The sequence below is a fragment of the Sparus aurata genome, chromosome 19, assembly GCF_900880675.1.
Source record: "Sparus aurata chromosome 19, fSpaAur1.1, whole genome shotgun sequence".
Lineage (NCBI taxonomy): Eukaryota > Metazoa > Chordata > Actinopteri > Spariformes > Sparidae > Sparus > Sparus aurata.
In genome coordinates this window covers 18265488-18283947 of record NC_044205.1, presented here as the reverse complement: position 1 = coordinate 18283947, position 18460 = coordinate 18265488, and the positions used below count along the sequence as shown (strand labels likewise).

Sequence of the window (18460 nt, the reverse complement as noted above, 5' to 3'; positions counted from 1 at the left end):
TGATAGCTAATTAGCTCTTACCGATATTACGGATTTGTGAAATGTGAAATGGCTAGCTGTTGCTGAATGTTGTATTTAGCACCTTTATAAAATATATTAATCGGATATCAAAACAGTATCTAATACATTTTCTGATAGTTGAGAAATCAGCAACTTCAGTAAGTCCTGTATTACATCCATTATCATTATTGTTAATGATCCTTATGTTGTCATCAGTACTGCATCTTGAGTGACTTATCAGGGACATTGTTGTACCGTTGGAGTATTTATCTCTTATACCAAAAATCACTACATAAAGGCATGACATGAGGAAAAGCAGTATTTATTTTAAACAGCATACAAAGTCAAAATGCACAAACTAAAAACAAAAAATAAACATCATTTATGGAGGGATTGTTCACATTACCACAACTCCTGCGTTACTCCCGTGTCACATTTATTTTTCAGAAGCTTTAAGGGTCTCTGAGGCAAAATTTACCAGTAACACTATATACAAGCGTATAGAAATATTCTCAAGCAGAAGCTGAATACAAAAATGATTATTTTAACAAAAAGACATCCACTCGACATTTTCACTTAAATATCCTCTTCTGCTTCTCGGCGATCTCCATCGGTGACATGTCGTCTGGGCTGACGTCTTTGTAAAATGGCCTGTTGAAGTTCTTCCAGGTGACCAAAACTATCCGTGCGACGAACAAGGCACAGGCTGAAGCCAACAGTGCAGCTAGTGGGAAGAAAATACCAGAGGGAAGCATTAGTGCGCAAACCATCTGCGTCTTATTGCAAGTAGATGACGTAAACAGATTTAATTTCCTGTTTTGGTCAAGATGTTTTAAGTTCCTCACCAATGAAGATGTTATTGCGAGTCGGATTCGCAGCGTCGTAGTTTTTCGTGAACACTCCCGTCAGTGCCCAGATCACCGAAGGGTAAATGGTGAGAATGTACCTCACATATTTATCGAGGACGGAGTTCTCAAGGACGAACCTGTGACAGATCCAACACATTAGCTTCTGGAAAGACCTATTGAAGGTAATCCAGAATGAGAATCTGCAGTGCACTTACCACACAACTAGCACTACGGTCAAAATGGAGAGTGAGAGCGTGGCGGCGTCCATCTGGGACATGTTCGCATCTCTGGTCAGCACAATGGTCAGGTTAACCAGGGATGCGATGGTTGTCCATGTTGCATATATGGCAAGGCCGTTCTGAACCTGCAGTAGAGACAGCAGAGTAGAGTTTCAGCGGGATGTGTCTCACAACAGTAGCTTGTGAGATTTGATGTTAAACACAAGCTTAGAATCGAGCGTTCGTACGCACCAAGACACGGTGGAGCCACAGGTCGACTTTGTGGTATTTGTTGAGCCAGGCTCCGTAGCTGTGAAGACCGTGGCAGGAGAAGAATATCACCATGTAGTTAGTTGAGGCGATCAGGATGAGGAAAATCACTGCGGGAAGCATCAACCTTTGATAGGGACGAAAAAAAAACAGAATGTTAGGTATCATGGGGATTTAGAGCAACTCGTGAGCAGATTTTTTACTTCTCTGCCCATGAAGTCCGATCTATTTGATATACACGTGGCCCAGAATCACACAGAATACATTTGCCTCAGAGGGCAAGAGAATATTAAACTCACGACTATTGTGGCATAGAGATTTTGAAGAGAAGCTAACCATAACTCTTGTTTACTTTTTTACGTTTTATTATCGAGGACCCTGCATACGAGCAGTGCTTTCTAGGTGATTGTGTGTAATGACATATTTTTTGACAAGATATTTATATAATATCTAATAATAGACAATAAACTTAATTGATTTTTCTGTATCAGTGTCACTGTGCTTTTCTGCCTCTAACCATGCAGGCATAGCCTCAATTAAAGACTTGAGCATGAACTAGAATTAACATTTTTCAGTTTAAAATGACTTTTCATATCCCAACTCACCTTCTGTCCCACAGAAACAACCAGCTAGTGTTCAGGGCCAGATTCAAGCACCACATCTGAAAAAATCCTTGTGGCAAAACAGCAGGGCTGCAGTAGACGTAACCATAGGCGTTCCTGATGAAGGAAATCACAGAGGTAAATGTGCACTTCAGCAAACCAGATAGGACTAGGAGAACATGATAACCATTATTTATTAGAGCAACTGTATGAACACAGGAAAACTACAAATAGTACATACTTCCTAAAGATGCCGGAGAGGGCGTAGACCATCACCAAAGCCTGAAAGACGTAAATGATCGACCAGATGCTGAAGGTCCATCCTGCGGGGGTTATCTGGGTGTCAAACTCATCTGAAATATTACCTGTGGACTCCAAAAATGGATCTGAGGGACAAAAATTTAAAAAGAACAAAAAAATTCACAGAGCTGAACACAGCGTGGATCCAGAAACTTACTGTAAAGACTTATTTTCACACACTCGGTGGTGATTGAATCTGATATTACACAATAGAGCTTAACAACTTACATATTCCCGGCGCTGCCAGAGCACTGAACACCATAGTGACGATGAAGAAAATCAACGCCAGCACGATGGCAATAATCAGGCTAATGTTGTGTTTTGCCATTTTGATGAGTAAACAATCTACAAAGAAGTAAAATACATTGAATCACACATTATAGGGTAAAAACCAAAACATTCAGGCGTACCATGTTGATTATTCACTCTTAAATTCAGTTTGACGTACCGTTTATTAGACCTTCTTGGTTGACAGCAACATGAAGACTGCTCTTAAGGACGGGCTTTTTTGCATTGAAACAAGCCGGTTGTGTAACCGTGCATCTTTTATGGCCCCCACGGCACGTGTACATGTTTGTCACTTTCAAACAAAGTCTGCTCCCCCTGTCTTCAAACGATGAACGAAACTGATCTGTGAATCAGTGACGACATAAATTCATATAACTTCAGATGGATGATTCTCTGCTTCATAACTGTGTATCATAATTCTACACATTTATGAAGAGGCTGGACTTTGCCCCTTGCTGTAGGATCATGTTTGGTAACAGGTCTTTATCACCCATCTGACATCTGTTTGTGGTCATGCATGTGCGACCGGAGTCTCTTAATCTTCAGGGCTGATGAGGACGAAATGTTGGCTCACTTCCAGCTGGAGAAAGGGTAGCATGGCAAAGGTGGTGGGTGCAGGGTCGCCGTCACTTCTGGAGCTCATAACAAGTTCATGCCTGTAGGTATCATAAGGTTATGAACAGAGAGTAAACAGACCCTGAGGTCCTGGATGGGTCACAAGACACTGGGCTGGGACAACTTTAACTGAATTAAAGAACGTGTACACATTTTCCACTCGTGCATCTCCTCTTTCATCTCCGTCCATCAGCTGCTTTGACCCACAGTTACTGTTTTTTTTTAACCAAGAGATCTGTTCACATTCTTGAGCAGCCATCTGTGAACCGATCTCTTGGTTTTTATCTCTGTAGGTGCCAAGTTTGATAAGCTACAATTAAATAATCACATCAACGATAAAAGAGTGAGTGGTATTTAAGATCATGGTTACGATGTAACACTGAGGACACTTTACAAAAGAATATATCGGCTCCTGTGGTGGATACAGCCTGCTGCAAGTTTTCCCATTAGCATTAACCGTCTGTATATGAAAAGCTGGTCATACTTTGTGCTTGATTGTTTGATGCACATGCTGATTTGATGACGCTGCTGGACGATTAAATTGATGTATTTTGAATTTGGAGTGTTATGCTGGCATACTTATTTAGGGAGAATGCAGGATAGTCACCAACGTTCTGTTTTTATTGCTGTTTTAATGATTATGCTTGTTCACTGATGCAGTGCTGCCGAGCCTGTGAACTCCTGTTTGTTATGGGGTTTTTTTTTGCCACTTTTATGCTACTAAACCAACTGTCCTTTAGAGACAAATCAAGATGAACTTGAACCATTTTCAACAAAGGTACCTGAACTTTAGTATTTCGCTAGTGTACATTACAGAAGTAGAATATTGTTTTAACTCTAATTTACTTGCAGTTACATTTTTCAAACATAAAACATCTGATGATCACACAGAACATGACACAGGGGATCTATAAGGATCATTTGTCATACACCTGTTTAGATCCTGGTACATATTTTTGCTCAACTAAACACATTCCCTCAAGTGTTGTTCAATTTTGAGGTATTAGTACTTCAGTATTTCCCTGCTTCCCTTTGTACATTTCAGATGTAAAATATTGTACTTTTGATATTAGTTTAGTTTAAAGTTTTACACAAAGCAGATGATGTCCACACAGAATGTGCACATTTTCATTTTCAAATCGAAGCATCGGATTTATTATCCAGTGATCTAAGATCTATAAGGGGTCATTGTCCAAAGGCTTGTTTAGTAACAGCGATTTATCACCTGATCAAAGCACTTTATGGAACCTTGAATATGAATCGAGTTATGAAATGCTGACTTGCGGCTCTAACCATTACAAAAGGTGTTGTGACTGTGACTGTGACTGTATCTAACCTCTGGTACTTAAGCTGATTGATTTAAGATATATTTTCAGTGGTTAACAGACTCAAGTGTACTTAAGCAGAATTTTGAATTTTTCAATCACATGCTAGGCTACTTTAGTCTTCTACATCGCCATATTTCAGAGAAGAAAATGTGCTTTATATTGATTTACTTGAGATTAATGACACTCAAAATAGTAGACAAAGATTACAGAAAACTGACTGGTTGAAATTAACATAATAGTATTATTACTATTGTTTTGATGTTGACCATGTATTTCTACAGAATATCATGTGTGAAAGTCTCTCCGTTAGTTTCCAACAGAACTTTAAGCTGAGGGGATTCAGCATCCTCCGTGCAAACACCTTTACAACAACAACAAGAACATACAATGAACTTTACCATGTTTATTGTTTTTTTTTTTACATTATATACAAAGAATAGTCTTCAGTTTCCAAAATGTCAATTTGACACTTGAGTTCTTCCAGGTTTGATAACGTGTTTTGCTTAAACAGGACAGGTTTACGATGAAACTCTCCCTCCCTGCACAGCAGAATGACAGCAACACATACTGACTTAAAACAACGTCAAACATGAAACATGAAACTCTCTAACGCATTGACAACCCACAACAGGTATGTAAACATGAACACACGACCGAAACATCTTTTCACGATTACGTACAGTCTTTACAGTGTCATCAGTCTCTCGGTGTCCATCGTCAGCTGCTCTACCAGAGCCGGGAGCCTGGCAGCTTCCTCGCCGCGTCCTGCCGCTGCGCCTGTGGGCAGTAGCGGCGTGTGTGAGCCTGGTCCCCGGTGGCCCTGCAGATGGGGCAGGTGTAGTTCCAGAGGACGGGGCAGATGACTTTCCCGTCGTCCGACTTAAGCTTGTGTGACCGGTACACCCGTGCAGACTCGCCGTTCTGCTTGCAGAAGCGGCAGAAGTCTGAAGAGGTCCCGCTGGAGCTGCTGTCCGACAGGCTGCTCACTGAGTCGGTCCCCACAGAGCTCTTGCGGTGCTGCCGCCGGGGGGTCTGGATGTGGCTCCGCGCTCCGGCTGCGGCTCCGGCTGCTGCTCTCCGGGGTCCCTCGGTGTCTCCTCTGGGGTCCCCCTCACGCAGATCGCACAGCTTCTCCATGACTCTGCCAAGGTTCATGTAGTCATGCCACATGTCGAAGTAGTCCCCGTCGGGCAGGAGGGAACTCTGGACTCTTTGCATTGTTGCCGTCTTTTTGGGGAGAAATTGCGCAGAGTTTGCGCCTGTGTTGGAGCGTCCTCACATTTATATACGTTTTCAAAGCGCAACAATGTTTGGATCCCGATGGCTGGAGGGGGTTCGATGGCCAGGTGCAGTCTGGAGAAGGAAGAAAAATGTGATTGAAAATGTGTTTTCTTTCATCTCAGCAGCCTGACTGTCGCCTGGCATAATGGGCCAAACCATCAGAAAATAAAACCAATAGATGAATAAATCCTCAACCACCTGCTTTTATTAGACTCACAGATTAGTGGAAACAACACAATGTTGTGTTGCATGTTGACTATGGCACTATAATAATAGAAGAAATTATTGAGACAAAGGCATCCCTGTGTGTGTGTGTGTGTGTGCGTGTGCGTGTGTGTGTGTGTGTGTGTGAGAGTCCGTGCATAAGTAACATTCCTAAACCTTTTCCAGATAGTTCTGTGCTTTAAGCCACAGGATCAGACAGAGTTTATGCATTATTTGACCCTTTATTCACCTCCTCCCATATACATAAAATACACACACACACACACACACACTCTCTCTCTCTCTCTCTCTCTCTCAAACACACACATACAAAACCCACATTCCAAAGATGAAAAGATATTGAGTAATTTTACGTGCGCAGACACAAAAGTTATACAAATAATGAAAAGGTTTGCCTAAAGCAGTGTAGAGGAAGAGGAGCTTTTATGCAGGCTGTGCTTGTTGTTTCAATGTAAATGAGTTGCCTAATATGTTTGGTGTGAAATTGTAAAAATAAAAAATAAATTAAAAAATTCTTCAAAGAATTTGGATGATTACGATCATGAATAAACAGGAAAACATTAATATTATTAACTAATATCGCTGTTTTGTCCTCAATTAAATGTTAGAGCATATTGTGTTCCACCTGCGTATAAACAACACAATGTTTTAGTTGCATTAATTCAGCTTGCAAGGCCTTTCAGGACGAAAATAAAACTGGGCTTATAATGACGCTGGAGGTGGACGATCTGTCCTCCATGGCTGCCGCTCGTGCCCCTGCGCGTCCCTCCGGCTGATGACTGTCGCTGTTTGAAGCGTGTGTGCAGCTGCACGCGTCCGCCTCTTTACCGCCGGCGCCGGAGCGTGTCTCCACTCCCACAAAGTATCGTTTGATTGTAAAAGGCTCATACTTCACAAACCACCCAAACACACATACAGCTGTAGGTCCGCAATCAGTCCTCCTCCCCCGAGAAGAAAGTTGGCTGCATGACTCCAACTGCGCAATATTGTTATTTCACTGCGGCTGTGCCATCACACAGATTAAGCCACGAGCAACTGCGTCAGACGTAAAATATGCTGACGGACATGTTTTCTATTTATCTATTATTAGACGTTTGCAGTAAGCATGCAACATGTCAGTGTGGATTATAGAAGATGTTTGTCTACTTATTTACAAAGCAGGAGCGTCGCGTGGGTGGGGCGGAGTGACGGTGCGGGGGGGTGATGAGCAACATATCCCGCATGCGCAGTAGTTTACCGGCGACGGCTGTACAAACGGTGGCCTAGCGAACCAGGGGATTACGGAGAGCCCAATTTGACAGGTCAGTTAATAAGAATTACAGACATTTAAGGGTCTATGTATATTAACGCCGTGTAACCAGAAGCTAATTCAATTCTGTCTGTCGGCCACATTTGGAAAACATTTGGCTGTCGCATGAGCTAACGTTAAGGTTGCATTTCAGAGCTAACATTAGCCAGCTAGCTAGCTTTCGGCAGTACGTTGTGCTAACAACGGGTTTGACATTTGCTAGCTGGCTAGCTAGCTGAGTACGAGTAGCGTCCCCTTAAACCCGAGCTTTATGAATTTTAAATTATTTCGCGCTCCGCTGATTTGTGAACTGATAAGGGGAAACATCACCCTGGTTCATTAGATAATGATATGTCTCGCTGCTTTTAAATCAAGCATTGTTAAGACACATAAAGCTAACCAGCTAGCTAGTATCCTTAGATGCCCCCATTTGTTGAACTGTGATTGCTGAGAGGAATGATGTCCTATTTAGTTATGTAAACTACAGTTGAAGTTTCGATATCAACTTAGCTATAAATAGTGAGTGATTGTCTGTTGTTTGACACACGAACACAACTGGTGAAGGATGCCCTGCTTACAGCTAACTTTGACATGATATGGCTAGAGATACATTCAGCATATGCATTGTTATACAACTGGTGGGGTAAAATAGGATTTTGCCACCTATCAGCACAATATTCACTTACAAATTGGAAATAAATGGACTCTCCAAACCGTATCGTAGTCTGACTACACAAACTTTATTTCTCAATCTATCAAGGCTACACAATGAGTCAGGGTAAGGACAATGCACGACTCAAGAGCTACAAGAACAAGTCCCTCAACACAGATGAAATGAGAAGAAGGAGGGAAGAGGAAGGCCTACAGCTCCGCAAACAGAAGAAAGATGAACAGGTGAGTTAAGCCTGGAGGAACTAATCTAGCCCTCCTAAGCAGAGGATGAGTTGTCAGATAAAGAAATTATCAATCAGATATTAGGAAAATAAATGTTATTGGATATTCATCGATATCTGTAGAATTCAAGCCAATATAGACAGTTGATAATATTAAGCAAAATTTCTCTAATTGACTTAACAAGCACAGCATTTACAATGTCTGATACAGTAGGTGGCAGTATGGACCTTGAAACTTGGTTTGTGGTCCACCAATAATCAAAGAGAAGAAGTAGAGCTATGGCATATTAAATCATGCATATTTGCTCATTATCTGTGCTTTTCTCACCTTCAGGTCTGCACAATTGACAGATTATGATCTTTCTAGAATACATAAATGTGAAATTATCCTTTATCTTATTGGTATCCACCATGATAAACCTGCAATTATTGTTAGCATATTGGCTGAGAAAAAAAATGTGCATTCCTAGTTTTAGCATCAATTATTTAAGAAGCAGAATATTCCTGTAGGGAAATTAAAGGCACTGTGACCTGTCTTTACAGATCACCATTTAACATAATCAGTGTGAATGATTACAATATTATGTTATGTCAGGATTTAAACCAGAATCCATGCTGTGATCCTTAGCTATGTAATAGTGAAGAGGAAAGATTTTTAGAAAGACGAAAAACATTTATTTGAATGATATTCTGTTGCAGCTTTTTAAGAGGAGGAATGTTGCCACAGTGGAGGATGATGGCATCCCAGAGGACGATGGGATGGCTGATAGCGGCTACCTGGAGTCCCAGGCTAACAACATGGACCCACTCATGGTAAGAAGAGAAAGCGTGATTGAACCAGAAAAAAAACAATCCTGCCATACTTCTACATTCACTGCACGTTTTAAGTCAGAAGTGAAAGCATTTCTTCTGTGTTTTATCATATCTTCATGTCCCTGCTGCATAGGGTGGGGTCATCTCAGAAGATATGACTCAGATGATCTTCTCCAGTTCTCCTGAGCAGCAGCTAATAGGCACTCAGCGCTTTAGGAAACTCCTTTCTAAAGGTAAGAGTGTTGTAGGTGGCTAGTAATACAGCCATAGATAATTTTAACCTCTGTTTTTTACTTTTAATCCCAAAGTGAATATTTTTATCAATTGATATCAAGATAATGCTGTCTATTTTCGTCATACTGTCCCCTTTACACACAGAACCCAACCCACCCATCGATGAAGTCATTGCCACTGCAGGGGTGGTGGAGCGCTTTGTTGAGTTCCTGAAGAGGAGAGAAAACTGCACATTGCAGGTACATTTGCTCAGGATGTCTTTGCTACAATGCAGGTGTGCACAAGCTGACTAAGCTTGGGAGAGTTGAAGCTGCTTAATATTCTGGCAGTGTTGTTGTTTGTTATGAACTCCTTCTGCACTAACAATGCATGTCACATACTGTATGCATGGTGTGTGTGGTGCAGGTGGAGAAAATAACACACTTGACAGATTTAAATTTATACTGAGTGATTATTATGTAATAAATAAATATTTTTGACTGTCATTTTAGTTTGAAGCTGCATGGGTGTTGACCAACATTGCATCAGGCACATCCCATCAGACTCGGGTGGTGATCCAGGCTGGAGCTGTGCCCATTTTCATAGAGATGCTCGGCTCAGATTTTGAAGACGTACAGGAACAGGTACCGAGGATTCAGACATATATTACATCACTTCCCTCCAATAGTCAAATGTCTCCATACTAACAGTCATTTACCTTACTATACCTCTCTTTGTTTCCCCATTATAACTTTTATCTTAACAACAACGTATATGTACTTTACCTGCTTGCTTGAATACATATTAGTTCTCTTGAATATTGAATATTGTACATTTAATGTTGATCATGGACTGACCTGAATCACTTTGCCCCTCAGGCAGTGTGGGCCTTGGGAAACATAGCAGGAGATAGCACAGAATGCAGAGACTTTGTCATAGACTGCAACATTCTGCCTTCCTTGGTGCAGTAAGTAGCAGCTCAATGTCACATTGGCTTTCCCCTAAATCTTCTTATAACGCTTGAAAATCAAGAGTAACTTCACCTCCATAACAAAACTCCTTCTGCAGGTTGTTGGCCAAACAGAATCGTCTAACGATGATGAGAAACGCAGTGTGGGCGCTCTCAAACCTGTGCAGAGGAAAGAACCCACCTCCGGACTTCACTAAGGTAATTTGCCAAGATAACCATATCACTATGGCAACGGCACACTTCTCACTTTACTGAAGTACAACATATCTTACACTACAAGGTCACAGGCTGTATGAAGTTGATTATGTCTGACCTGGAAAACAATCACACTCAACACTAACATGTTCCCTCCTGATGTGCATCTTTGTCCCATTTTTTTCCCCCCAGGTGTCCCCGTGTCTCAGTGTGCTGTCCTGGCTGCTGTTTGTCAATGACACAGACATTCTGGCTGATGCATGCTGGGCACTCTCCTACCTATCTGATGGCCCCAATGACAAAATCCAGGCTGTTATTGATTCTGGAGTCTGTCGCAGGCTGGTGGAGTTGCTGATGTAAGCCTCTACAGAGACCTGTAAACACATACACAACAAAGATATTTATTGCTGGAGAGGAGCTTTTTATGGTAACAGACTGCACCATGTGTACCACTGGGTGTGACAATCCAGATGTGGGTGTGTTGTGAACTTACACAGATAGTTATGGAGCTTTGCTAATGGATTACCAGCTGTGACAAAGTGCAAAAGTCAAGACAGGATGGACTACACTTCAAAAAGTCCCTATAGTGTTTCCATATGAATATAAAATTATTGTTAAGTCACTACTTTCATGAAACTGGGGGGGCGAACATATTTATATCAGTTGCTCAGATTGCTCATACCTTACAATCCTTTGTTCCAGGCACACTGATTATAAGGTGGTGTCCCCTGCACTGCGAGCTGTTGGGAACATAGTCACAGGAGATGACCTACAAACGCAGGTAATGGCAGCTTGAACACACACAGAGGTTATACTTACCCAGAATGTAATTGAATACTTACTGATTTTGTGTGTAATTTGTTCGATTGCCCAGGTGATTTTGAACTGTTCAGCACTGCAGTCCCTACTTCACCTCCTGAGTAGCCCCAAGGAGTCCATCAAGAAGGAAGCCTGCTGGACGATCTCTAACATTACTGCAGGGAACCGAGCACAAATACAGGTGTGTGTGTGTGGATGTCAGCGTTGTGTCCCAAAGAATAACCTTGGACGTTTTTTCTTATAGAAGTTTTACCTGATTTAATTGTCTTGTTTTCCCTCTCTGTAGATGGTGATAGATGCAGGTCTGCTGCCTCCTCTCATCACAATCCTGCAGGTAGCAGAGTTTCGCACAAGGAAGGAGGCAGCCTGGGCCATCACCAATGCAACCTCGGGGGGCTCTGCAGAGCAAATTAGGTAAGAACACTGATGCAGTTGAACCTACAGCCAGTGTGTACAGTACTATATCAAAGGCTTCACATCCATAGAAATGTGGCAATAACATTTCTGTAATTAACGGCATTTTATGAAATAATACAGAGTTAGCATTTAGCACCGCTCACAGAAGTACATCGCTGCATCGTTCTTTTTTATTAAGGGCATTGTTTCATAATTTCAACATGGCAGAAATGAATACATTTAGCAAAAAAAAATCTCATTTGGACTATAACTTATCAATTACACTCGTACAAGTCATTCAACACAGTAGGGAGACCTTTTTGTAGCTGTTAGTAATGTAATGTAGTGATGTGATGTAGTTTTATCTTTTAATGCAGGTGTGGTGTCTTGATAGTGCTTTGTATCTACTGTCAATACAAACACAATTATTTGCTTTGAATGAGTAATAAAAGTCCTGCCCCGTTTGTGATCTGTGTGCGTGCTGCCCCCTGCAGGCACCTGGTGGAACTCGGCTGCATTAAACCTCTGTGTGACCTGCTCACTCTCATGGACTCCAAAATAGTTCAGGTGGCTCTTAATGGCCTGGAAAATATTCTGCGACTGGGAGAACTGGAGGCCAAGAGGGGAGGAGGCATCAACCCTTACTGTGCACTCATTGAAGAGGCCTATGGTAAGTGTACACACACACACACAGACACTTAATATAAATGATGTAATTACATTTAAGCAATTATAAATTTACCCACATGATCCAAATATCTAAATACACTCATATAGGCAAATAATACAGATGTTTGTGTTTTTCACATTTTGGAGCAACAGTGAACCAATCTCTGCTTATTCTTATAAGACAGTTGCATCCTTCTCAGCATGTAAAAGATGAGCAATTGTATTTTCCTATCTGTGACATATTATGTGAGGTTTGGTAAAAAGCCCAAACTCCAAAAGTTCTATGTATTTGCATAATCGGGTTTAGATTTATGAGTCCAGAGTTCAGTTTTATGCACTACAGTGTGTAATGCAGGTTTCACAAACAACTCAAAGAAACAAGGTTTTACAACTGAATGACATTGTTGACCAGTTCGTTGTTTTTCAGTCACCCTGAAAGATTGGAAAAAGAAATATTTAGGTGGAAATTAAGCAAAAATTTGTAAAATGATTAACTTTGTCATGTTGGCTTTTATGAAGTCAAGCATAGCTCGTGTTTGGCAACTAATACAATTTTAAATTGGCCATGGCGGGTTTACTTGTCCAAAATTGACAGATGGTTAATTCATATAGATATAAAACATGTTGAAAACCAACAAATTCTCACATATGAGTCACTTGGATAACACACTTACTTGATAAGTAAGCTGTTAATGAGTTTATTTATCCCTAGCAGTTAATAATTTGTCAGAATTGAATAATTCCAACACTTCACTCTTTCTCAGGTCTAGACAAGTTGGAGTTCCTGCAGGGCCACGAGAACCAGGAAATCTACCAGAAGGCCTTCGACCTGATCGAGCGCTACTTCAACACTGAAGACGAGGACCCGTCTCTGGCTCCCGCCGTCGATCTGCAGCAGCAGCAGTTCCTCTTCCAGCAGTGCGAGGCCCCGATGGAAGGCTTCCAGCTATAATGCTAAATCCTCCCTCCCCCGTGCTCCACCTTCATCCTCACCTCGGCTCATTTTTCTCACTGCCACGATCAAGGGTTACGACGACCCTCGGCTCCCCTCCTCCTTTTTCCCCTTCTCATCATCAGAGAGGTTGATTTAATCATTATCATGATTATGAAAAATGTAACATTATGGGAGCACATTTGTGTGAGTGCGTCCAACGTGGGTCAAGTTCTGCAGTCTTGTCAGCCAGCTTGTGAAGGTTTCACTCATCATTCTGTCTTGCGCCGATCTCACCTCTGCGCCTGAACCCCTCCTGCCTGCCCAGGGCCCAGCATCTCCTACTAGCAGATTGTCCCTCCAACAACGACCCCGTCTTACTTTTTGGACATCCTCCTTGGCTCATCCCGTATAAAAATCACCTCTCCACATCCCCGAGGATTGGTGACCCCTGTCTCTGATGAAGCGGGAGTTTGTAGGACTGCGCTGCTTGCTTGATTCAAGCATTAATGATTCGCAAGACGGACAAAAATGGACGTGAGTTCCCCCCCCCCGCACACACGCATAGAGAAGAATGATCTAACCTAAACACTGGACTGACTATGAGACGCCGACCACATGTTTGTGGTCTTTGGACTGAGCTGCCCACAACCAGGGCCATGTGGCCAGTCCCAACCCAAGGACTCACCTGACCTCTACGAAAGGCACTTAATCAACTCAAAATTGGAGGTTCCTCACTTCCTCTCTCCGGCCATTGGAAAAGTGACCACAGATGGACAAATTAAGAACTTGACTGTGTCGCTGAGGGGTGGAGCTTGTCAGTGACAAACCAGGCTGCTTGCGTTCCCTCCTGGATCTCATATCATGCATTCCTCTTTCCAGTAATGGGACATTCCACCTGCACAGCTCCATCCTGAAGAGTTTAGACTGCCTGCCACCTCTGGTGTGATGTGAATAACCCCATGGAACCATGGGAATTGGAGTCTTCCCGCGCACTGAGACAATTGGACAGACTTGGACAAGACAAAAAAGATACAGACTATTTAACCCTGGAATCTGTCCAGCAGCAGACCAGCGGGAATTTTTATTATCTTACCATAAGTTCATTTCATTTGCAGCACTTTAGTTCAGGACTGACGCCTGCTCTTCGAGAATATACAGTAGTTTTTGCATTAACTATTTAAATGGTTCACGGCGTGGCTCTTCCCTCCTCAGGAAGCGAGGCGCAAAGAGATCCGGTCTGAATCCTCAGTCCCCTTCTGTTATGACAAGGATTACAATGTAACTTCAGTGTTTACTCAAGCAGATTGTGGACTGAAACTGTTAGCACACTAATTACAATCAGTTGATCATGCTGCCTCAGCAAAGCTAGAAGAACTGTATTGTGACAAAGTAAATGAGACTCTTTTTGAAAATTGGCTGTTTAGCTGTGAGCCTTCTAAAACATGACTTTCCAACACATGTTCGGGTAGTATTTTCCAATTTGATCACGCCAAATCATCGACACACGTGTCAGCTATTGGGTCTAAAGTTGGTCTTTTTTTTTAAAAAAGCATAATGTTTTTTAGTTGGGGTTAGCATCTGTCATGTTGCTGATGGTGCCATAATCTTTATTCCACAAAAAACCTTCCAGATCATTTCAACAGAAATCCAGATTAAAACTTGAAAATACTGGTGATCACCTTAGTTAGCAGAACTGAATGTTTGTTTACCAAGTCCTCTTTACATTGCTTACTTTTGTCGAAATCTCTGCAAGAGATGACCAGCTCTTCATGTTAATTACTGTTTGTTGTACTGAGTTTGTGCAGCTGTCCCCTGTTATGCCATTTGCATAAAAGCTGTTTCATGAACCACAGTGTAAGTGAATCAGTTTCATTGTAGTTAGTATACAAGGCAAATCGTTTTGGGAAGCATTTTTTTTTTTTATCAAATTGCTGACGTACAGTTAAAGAAATGGTAGTACTTCTGCATAAGGCAGCAATTTATGCAGATTGAGTATTTTCTTAATTAATCCTGTGGACTATAAACAGTGAAAATGACTTTAGACTTGAAGTTTATATGAAAGCAGATAAGGTCATTAAACCAGACAGGAACTCTCAATACGGATTACTTTATTGATTTGATGTTTTTTGGTGCTCACTATTTACAAACACAGATATCACATCAGTCATGAACAAACCAGCCAAATGACAGGAGTATCAGGACAAGACAGGCTGCTTTGCAGATTGTACCTGATTCAACTTCTTGATGCTCTCTTAAAAGAAGATCATTTAAATCCCTTAAGAGCCGACAATCAACACTGTTGCCTCTAAGAGGCAAAAAAGGTTACCTAAGGCATTTATATTGGAGAGTTTGAGAGGTATGTGAAGGTTCACTAGAAGCAAGATTTTATGAATCCCAATGGGAAATAGACATTGTTGCATCTGTTTAACAGATCTCTTACCAGGAAATCATTATTTCACTGTGTAGTAAAAGCAAATAATTTGTTAATTTGTTAAAAAAGAAAATCCTAAAACCTCTATTACAGTACCAGGTTGCATCAAACTAAAGTTCCCACTCTCCTCTGGTGACCAAATGCTTCCAACACAAACATTTTAAGTGAAACAGGTGCCATTTTATTACCTCAGTACATTCACTGAAAAGATAAAGCCTTACATTGGGTGTCAAAATTATTCAAATGATCCGTACTTGCTCTGTGAAGGTCAACCTCCAGGTTGCAACAGGTACTGGTAAGATTGAACCGCGCAGATAACTATTGGTCTCTCGGTATGATGGAAGTGGAGAGAAGTTGTGTCACATGTAGCAAGAAGGAGGACCTGCTGGCTCAATATTTGGGGGAAAATGACACGGCTGAGTTGTTTTCCTCTATCACTGAGCCTTCTCCGACAGGGTGACAGCCTCCTTCTCTAGTTTATCTCTCTCTAGTTCCTCCCTCCACCTTGCTTTCTTCTCCATGTTTTGTTTCGTCAGCGACTCGTGCCTGCCTGCAGCCTGCGACACAACGAGACAGATTGCGGGTAAGAGCTGAAAATGTCGGATTCTCCACATTATATATAGATATAGCAGAGTAGAAGGGTTGACTTTTAAGGCAAAGCAACAAGCAAAACTAAAGAGACTTCTCTTTCACATTGTTGTGAACCATTCAACTCTGATTTTGTAAACAGAAACTGGAGAAAAACAATGCATGCAAACAGAAAGCTGTCAACTATTGTCACTCACCCGTTTGCCCATGATGACCATCACCAGACAGGCCCCTATTGTGGCGGCCATCATCACATAGCAGACTTTCACTCTGACTTTATTTCTGGCAGCATCAATCATCTCAAACCTGAGGCAAAGGCAGGTGTGCAAACAGAAAAAGGTCAATGTAGCCGGATACACAAAAGGTACTTTGACAAACATTTGGTAGAGACATGGTCATCGAAGTCGACAGATATAAATTAATTACAATATTTCTTTGCCTTGCTTCAGGAGGGGGGAGGTCTGCAGTTTGCATGCGTGACTGTTAAGTCTTTTATCACAGCAACAGATCAGATATGATCTCTACCCTGATTTCAATTATGTCCAGCCACAAACAGAACTGCAGCCGTCTTGGAACATCAGCTTCCCGCAGCAGCCCCACCGCTCATCCAATTAGTTCGCTCTGTTCGTGTGATGTATCTTAACTCGATCACCCAAAGAGCCAATCAGAAACGAGTGTGCTGGGAGGTCTGGTATAAACAGGAAAATGCTACTTACGACACAAACTCTGGTATCTGGTCCGCTGTCTTAAAGCGTCCCGACCAAATCAGTATCCTCCTGTCCATCTCTGAGGGTTTGTAGCCTGGGACTCGGAAACCGGCACGAGTTGCTTTGTGAAAGAACAAACAAACAGAGGCTTAAGTCCACAAATCCACATCTTGAACAAAAAAGAGGGAACGCAATGAAGTTCACTTTCACAAGCCCCAGTCATTAGCTCCATCACCCCAGAGACTGTGATTTCCTGTGTCCCTCCTCCCTCTGAGACTAAAGAAAACTTTCACACACTCGGCTACGGCAATTATAGGTCACTTGTGATGTCCAAAATCTTCTGGCAATCAATACAGTGATGCTTTATCTCTGACTTGGCAAAGGAGCTCTCTAAACCCCTCGAATTATCTGTTGATGGGGAATTAGTAGAGCATCTTGTCCTCTGAGATATGAAGGTAGTCTGGATTAAAAGTGAAAAAGACGACCAGGAGAAAAGAGAATCTGACTTTATGATCCAAAACTGTACCTTGTGCTGGAGCTGTAGTCAGAGGAGGAGGGGGCTCTGCTTTGACCTCCTGTGGTTTATTGCACATCCCTCTGTGGCTCCATGTCTCGGTGACCTGCCTGCACCTCTGGCCTGTTAAAAAATTAGGGAAGAGGCAAAAAACATGAGTGTATTGTACGTGGAAGGAATGCCACATTGGTTAACCTGCTCAGTATTTTGCCAATTTACCATTTCAAAATTGAGATCTCAGATTTCCTGGTGTGGCTTTTTCTGTCCAATCCACTGAGGTTCAATTAAAGATCACATTAAGCAGAAGAAGCTCAATTAAAATGCAGAGCCTAACTAAGTGATCACAACAAGCATCGTGCATGTGCAACCATAAGAAAGGCTGAGCCAGTGTGCTGTCCACAGTCATGATAACAAGTAGGCGTGTCAGGTAAACAAATGCCCAGAAATATCGTGTAATAAAAGAACTAAAAAGGTTTGCAAGGTCAAAGTATCTTGGTGGGGCTTTTTTTAATGGGATGACTTTACCTGAACACAAATTAAACATTTCACAATACAGGAACTGATACCATCATAACCTGCGTTACCTGTCGAGTCACGCACCTTTCACAGCCACGAACAAAGAATTCAATTAAGCCATAACTACAACAATACAAATATATAATCTGTGTTAGTAGTATGTGAGATTGTAAGAAGTGTAACTAGCTGCTAATTCTACAATTAAGTTACAAATAGAGAGTGTGCTGGTCAGTTTTGTGTCTAAGAAGATACAACATGGAAATTCAAGAAATTGACACATACGAACCGATAAAGTTGCCAATGGAAAGGCGAGATCTGACGAAATTCATGTTTTCTGTAAAAGTAAATAAGGTACAGCGTGTCTCTTAAGCCATTAAAGTGCGTCGCCACACTTCCAGCCCTCCGTCAGCTGTTGAAAGTCAACTAGCAAAGCCTTCGTCGACTGCCCCAACAGGACCCCGTCATATAAGAATGACAGTCTGCGCCATATGCCTGATCAAAAATAATACTGGTCTTTCGTTAAAATCTGTTTCCCCCTT

At 41.8% G+C, this 18460-nt stretch overlaps 4 protein-coding genes and 1 long non-coding RNA gene across 8 annotated transcripts; 1 reads left to right on the top strand and 4 right to left on the bottom strand.

Moving 5' to 3' along the window:
• Positions 1-306: 306 nt before the first annotated feature.
• Positions 307-2956, bottom strand: LOC115569814 (uncharacterized). The gene is made up of 8 exons (XM_030397979.1): positions 2687-2956; positions 2467-2583; positions 2180-2324; positions 1942-2055; positions 1319-1463; positions 1064-1212; positions 846-985; positions 307-724 (listed from the first exon to the last, which is right to left on the bottom strand). The coding sequence occupies exons 1-8, from the start codon at positions 2808-2810 to the stop codon at positions 573-575; spliced, it is 1086 nt and encodes a 361-aa protein (XP_030253839.1). The 5' UTR covers positions 2811-2956; the 3' UTR covers positions 307-572.
• A 1896-nt stretch (positions 2957-4852) lies between these two features.
• On the bottom strand, positions 4853-7144 carry nanos2 (nanos homolog 2). 4 transcript variants are annotated; one of them, XM_030397971.1, is made up of 2 exons: positions 5150-7144; positions 4853-5008 (listed from the first exon to the last, which is right to left on the bottom strand). In XM_030397971.1, exon 1 carries the CDS (start codon positions 5685-5687, stop codon positions 5196-5198), a length of 492 nt encoding a protein of 163 aa, XP_030253831.1. In that variant the 5' UTR covers positions 5688-7144; the 3' UTR covers positions 4853-5008; positions 5150-5195. The 4 variants fall into 4 exon arrangements, with proteins under 4 accessions (XP_030253831.1, XP_030253832.1, XP_030253834.1 ...); XM_030397972.1 differs by having other exon boundaries at positions 4853-5822; positions 6688-7144; XM_030397974.1 differs by having other exon boundaries at positions 4853-5822; positions 6888-7144.
• Positions 7145-7149: 5 nt separating this feature from the next.
• kpna1 (karyopherin alpha 1 (importin alpha 5)) lies at positions 7150-15017 on the top strand. Its single transcript, XM_030397969.1, has 14 exons — positions 7150-7276; positions 8024-8157; positions 8856-8969; positions 9103-9202; positions 9348-9442; positions 9695-9826; positions 10061-10149; positions 10251-10350; positions 10540-10703; positions 11050-11128; positions 11222-11347; positions 11453-11580; positions 12057-12232; positions 12996-15017. Exons 2-14 carry the CDS (start codon positions 8032-8034, stop codon positions 13181-13183), a joined length of 1617 nt encoding a protein of 538 aa, XP_030253829.1. The 5' UTR covers positions 7150-7276; positions 8024-8031; the 3' UTR covers positions 13184-15017.
• On the bottom strand, positions 8809-11115 carry LOC115569813 (uncharacterized). The gene is made up of 2 exons (XR_003981631.1): positions 11030-11115; positions 8809-10721 (listed from the first exon to the last, which is right to left on the bottom strand). It is a non-coding gene; the product is annotated as an uncharacterized LOC115569813 (long non-coding RNA).
• A 239-nt stretch (positions 15018-15256) lies between the features above and the next one.
• On the bottom strand, positions 15257-18392 carry fam162a (family with sequence similarity 162 member A). Its single transcript, XM_030397970.1, has 5 exons — positions 18208-18392; positions 17418-17528; positions 16901-17012; positions 16382-16490; positions 15257-16153 (listed from the first exon to the last, which is right to left on the bottom strand). Exons 1-5 carry the CDS (start codon positions 18248-18250, stop codon positions 16031-16033), a joined length of 498 nt encoding a protein of 165 aa, XP_030253830.1. The 5' UTR covers positions 18251-18392; the 3' UTR covers positions 15257-16030.
• Positions 18393-18460: the final 68 nt, after the last annotated feature.

What these genes read in the sequence shown, in the direction of transcription:
- LOC115569814 (XM_030397979.1), bottom strand. Translation starts at nt 2,810, where the DNA reads ATGTACACGTGCCGTGGGGGCCATAAAAGATGCACGGTTACACAACCG. An exon ending in TCTGGCAGCGCCGGGAATAT is followed by an intron (nt 2,325 to 2,466) that starts GTAAGTTGTTAA and finishes TTTGTCCCTCAG; the next exon opens with ATCCATTTTTGGAGTCCACA. An exon ending in TGTGGCTCCACCGTGTCTTG is followed by an intron (nt 1,213 to 1,318) that starts GTGCGTACGAAC and finishes TCTCTACTGCAG; the next exon opens with GTTCAGAACGGCCTTGCCAT.
- nanos2 (XM_030397971.1), bottom strand. Translation starts at nt 5,687, where the DNA reads ATGCAAAGAGTCCAGAGTTCCCTCCTGCCCGACGGGGACTACTTCGAC.
- kpna1 (XM_030397969.1), top strand. Translation starts at nt 8,032, where the DNA reads ATGAGTCAGGGTAAGGACAATGCACGACTCAAGAGCTACAAGAACAAG. An exon ending in AACAGAAGAAAGATGAACAG is followed by an intron (nt 8,158 to 8,855) that starts GTGAGTTAAGCC and finishes ATTCTGTTGCAG; the next exon opens with CTTTTTAAGAGGAGGAATGT. An exon ending in CACCTCCGGACTTCACTAAG is followed by an intron (nt 10,351 to 10,539) that starts GTAATTTGCCAA and finishes TTTTCCCCCCAG; the next exon opens with GTGTCCCCGTGTCTCAGTGT.
- fam162a (XM_030397970.1), bottom strand. Translation starts at nt 18,250, where the DNA reads ATGAATTTCGTCAGATCTCGCCTTTCCATTGGCAACTTTATCG. An exon ending in CAGATACCAGAGTTTGTGTC is followed by an intron (nt 16,491 to 16,900) that starts GTAAGTAGCATT and finishes CCTTTGCCTCAG; the next exon opens with GTTTGAGATGATTGATGCTG. An exon ending in TGGTCATCATGGGCAAACGG is followed by an intron (nt 16,154 to 16,381) that starts GTGAGTGACAAT and finishes GTTGTGTCGCAG; the next exon opens with GCTGCAGGCAGGCACGAGTC.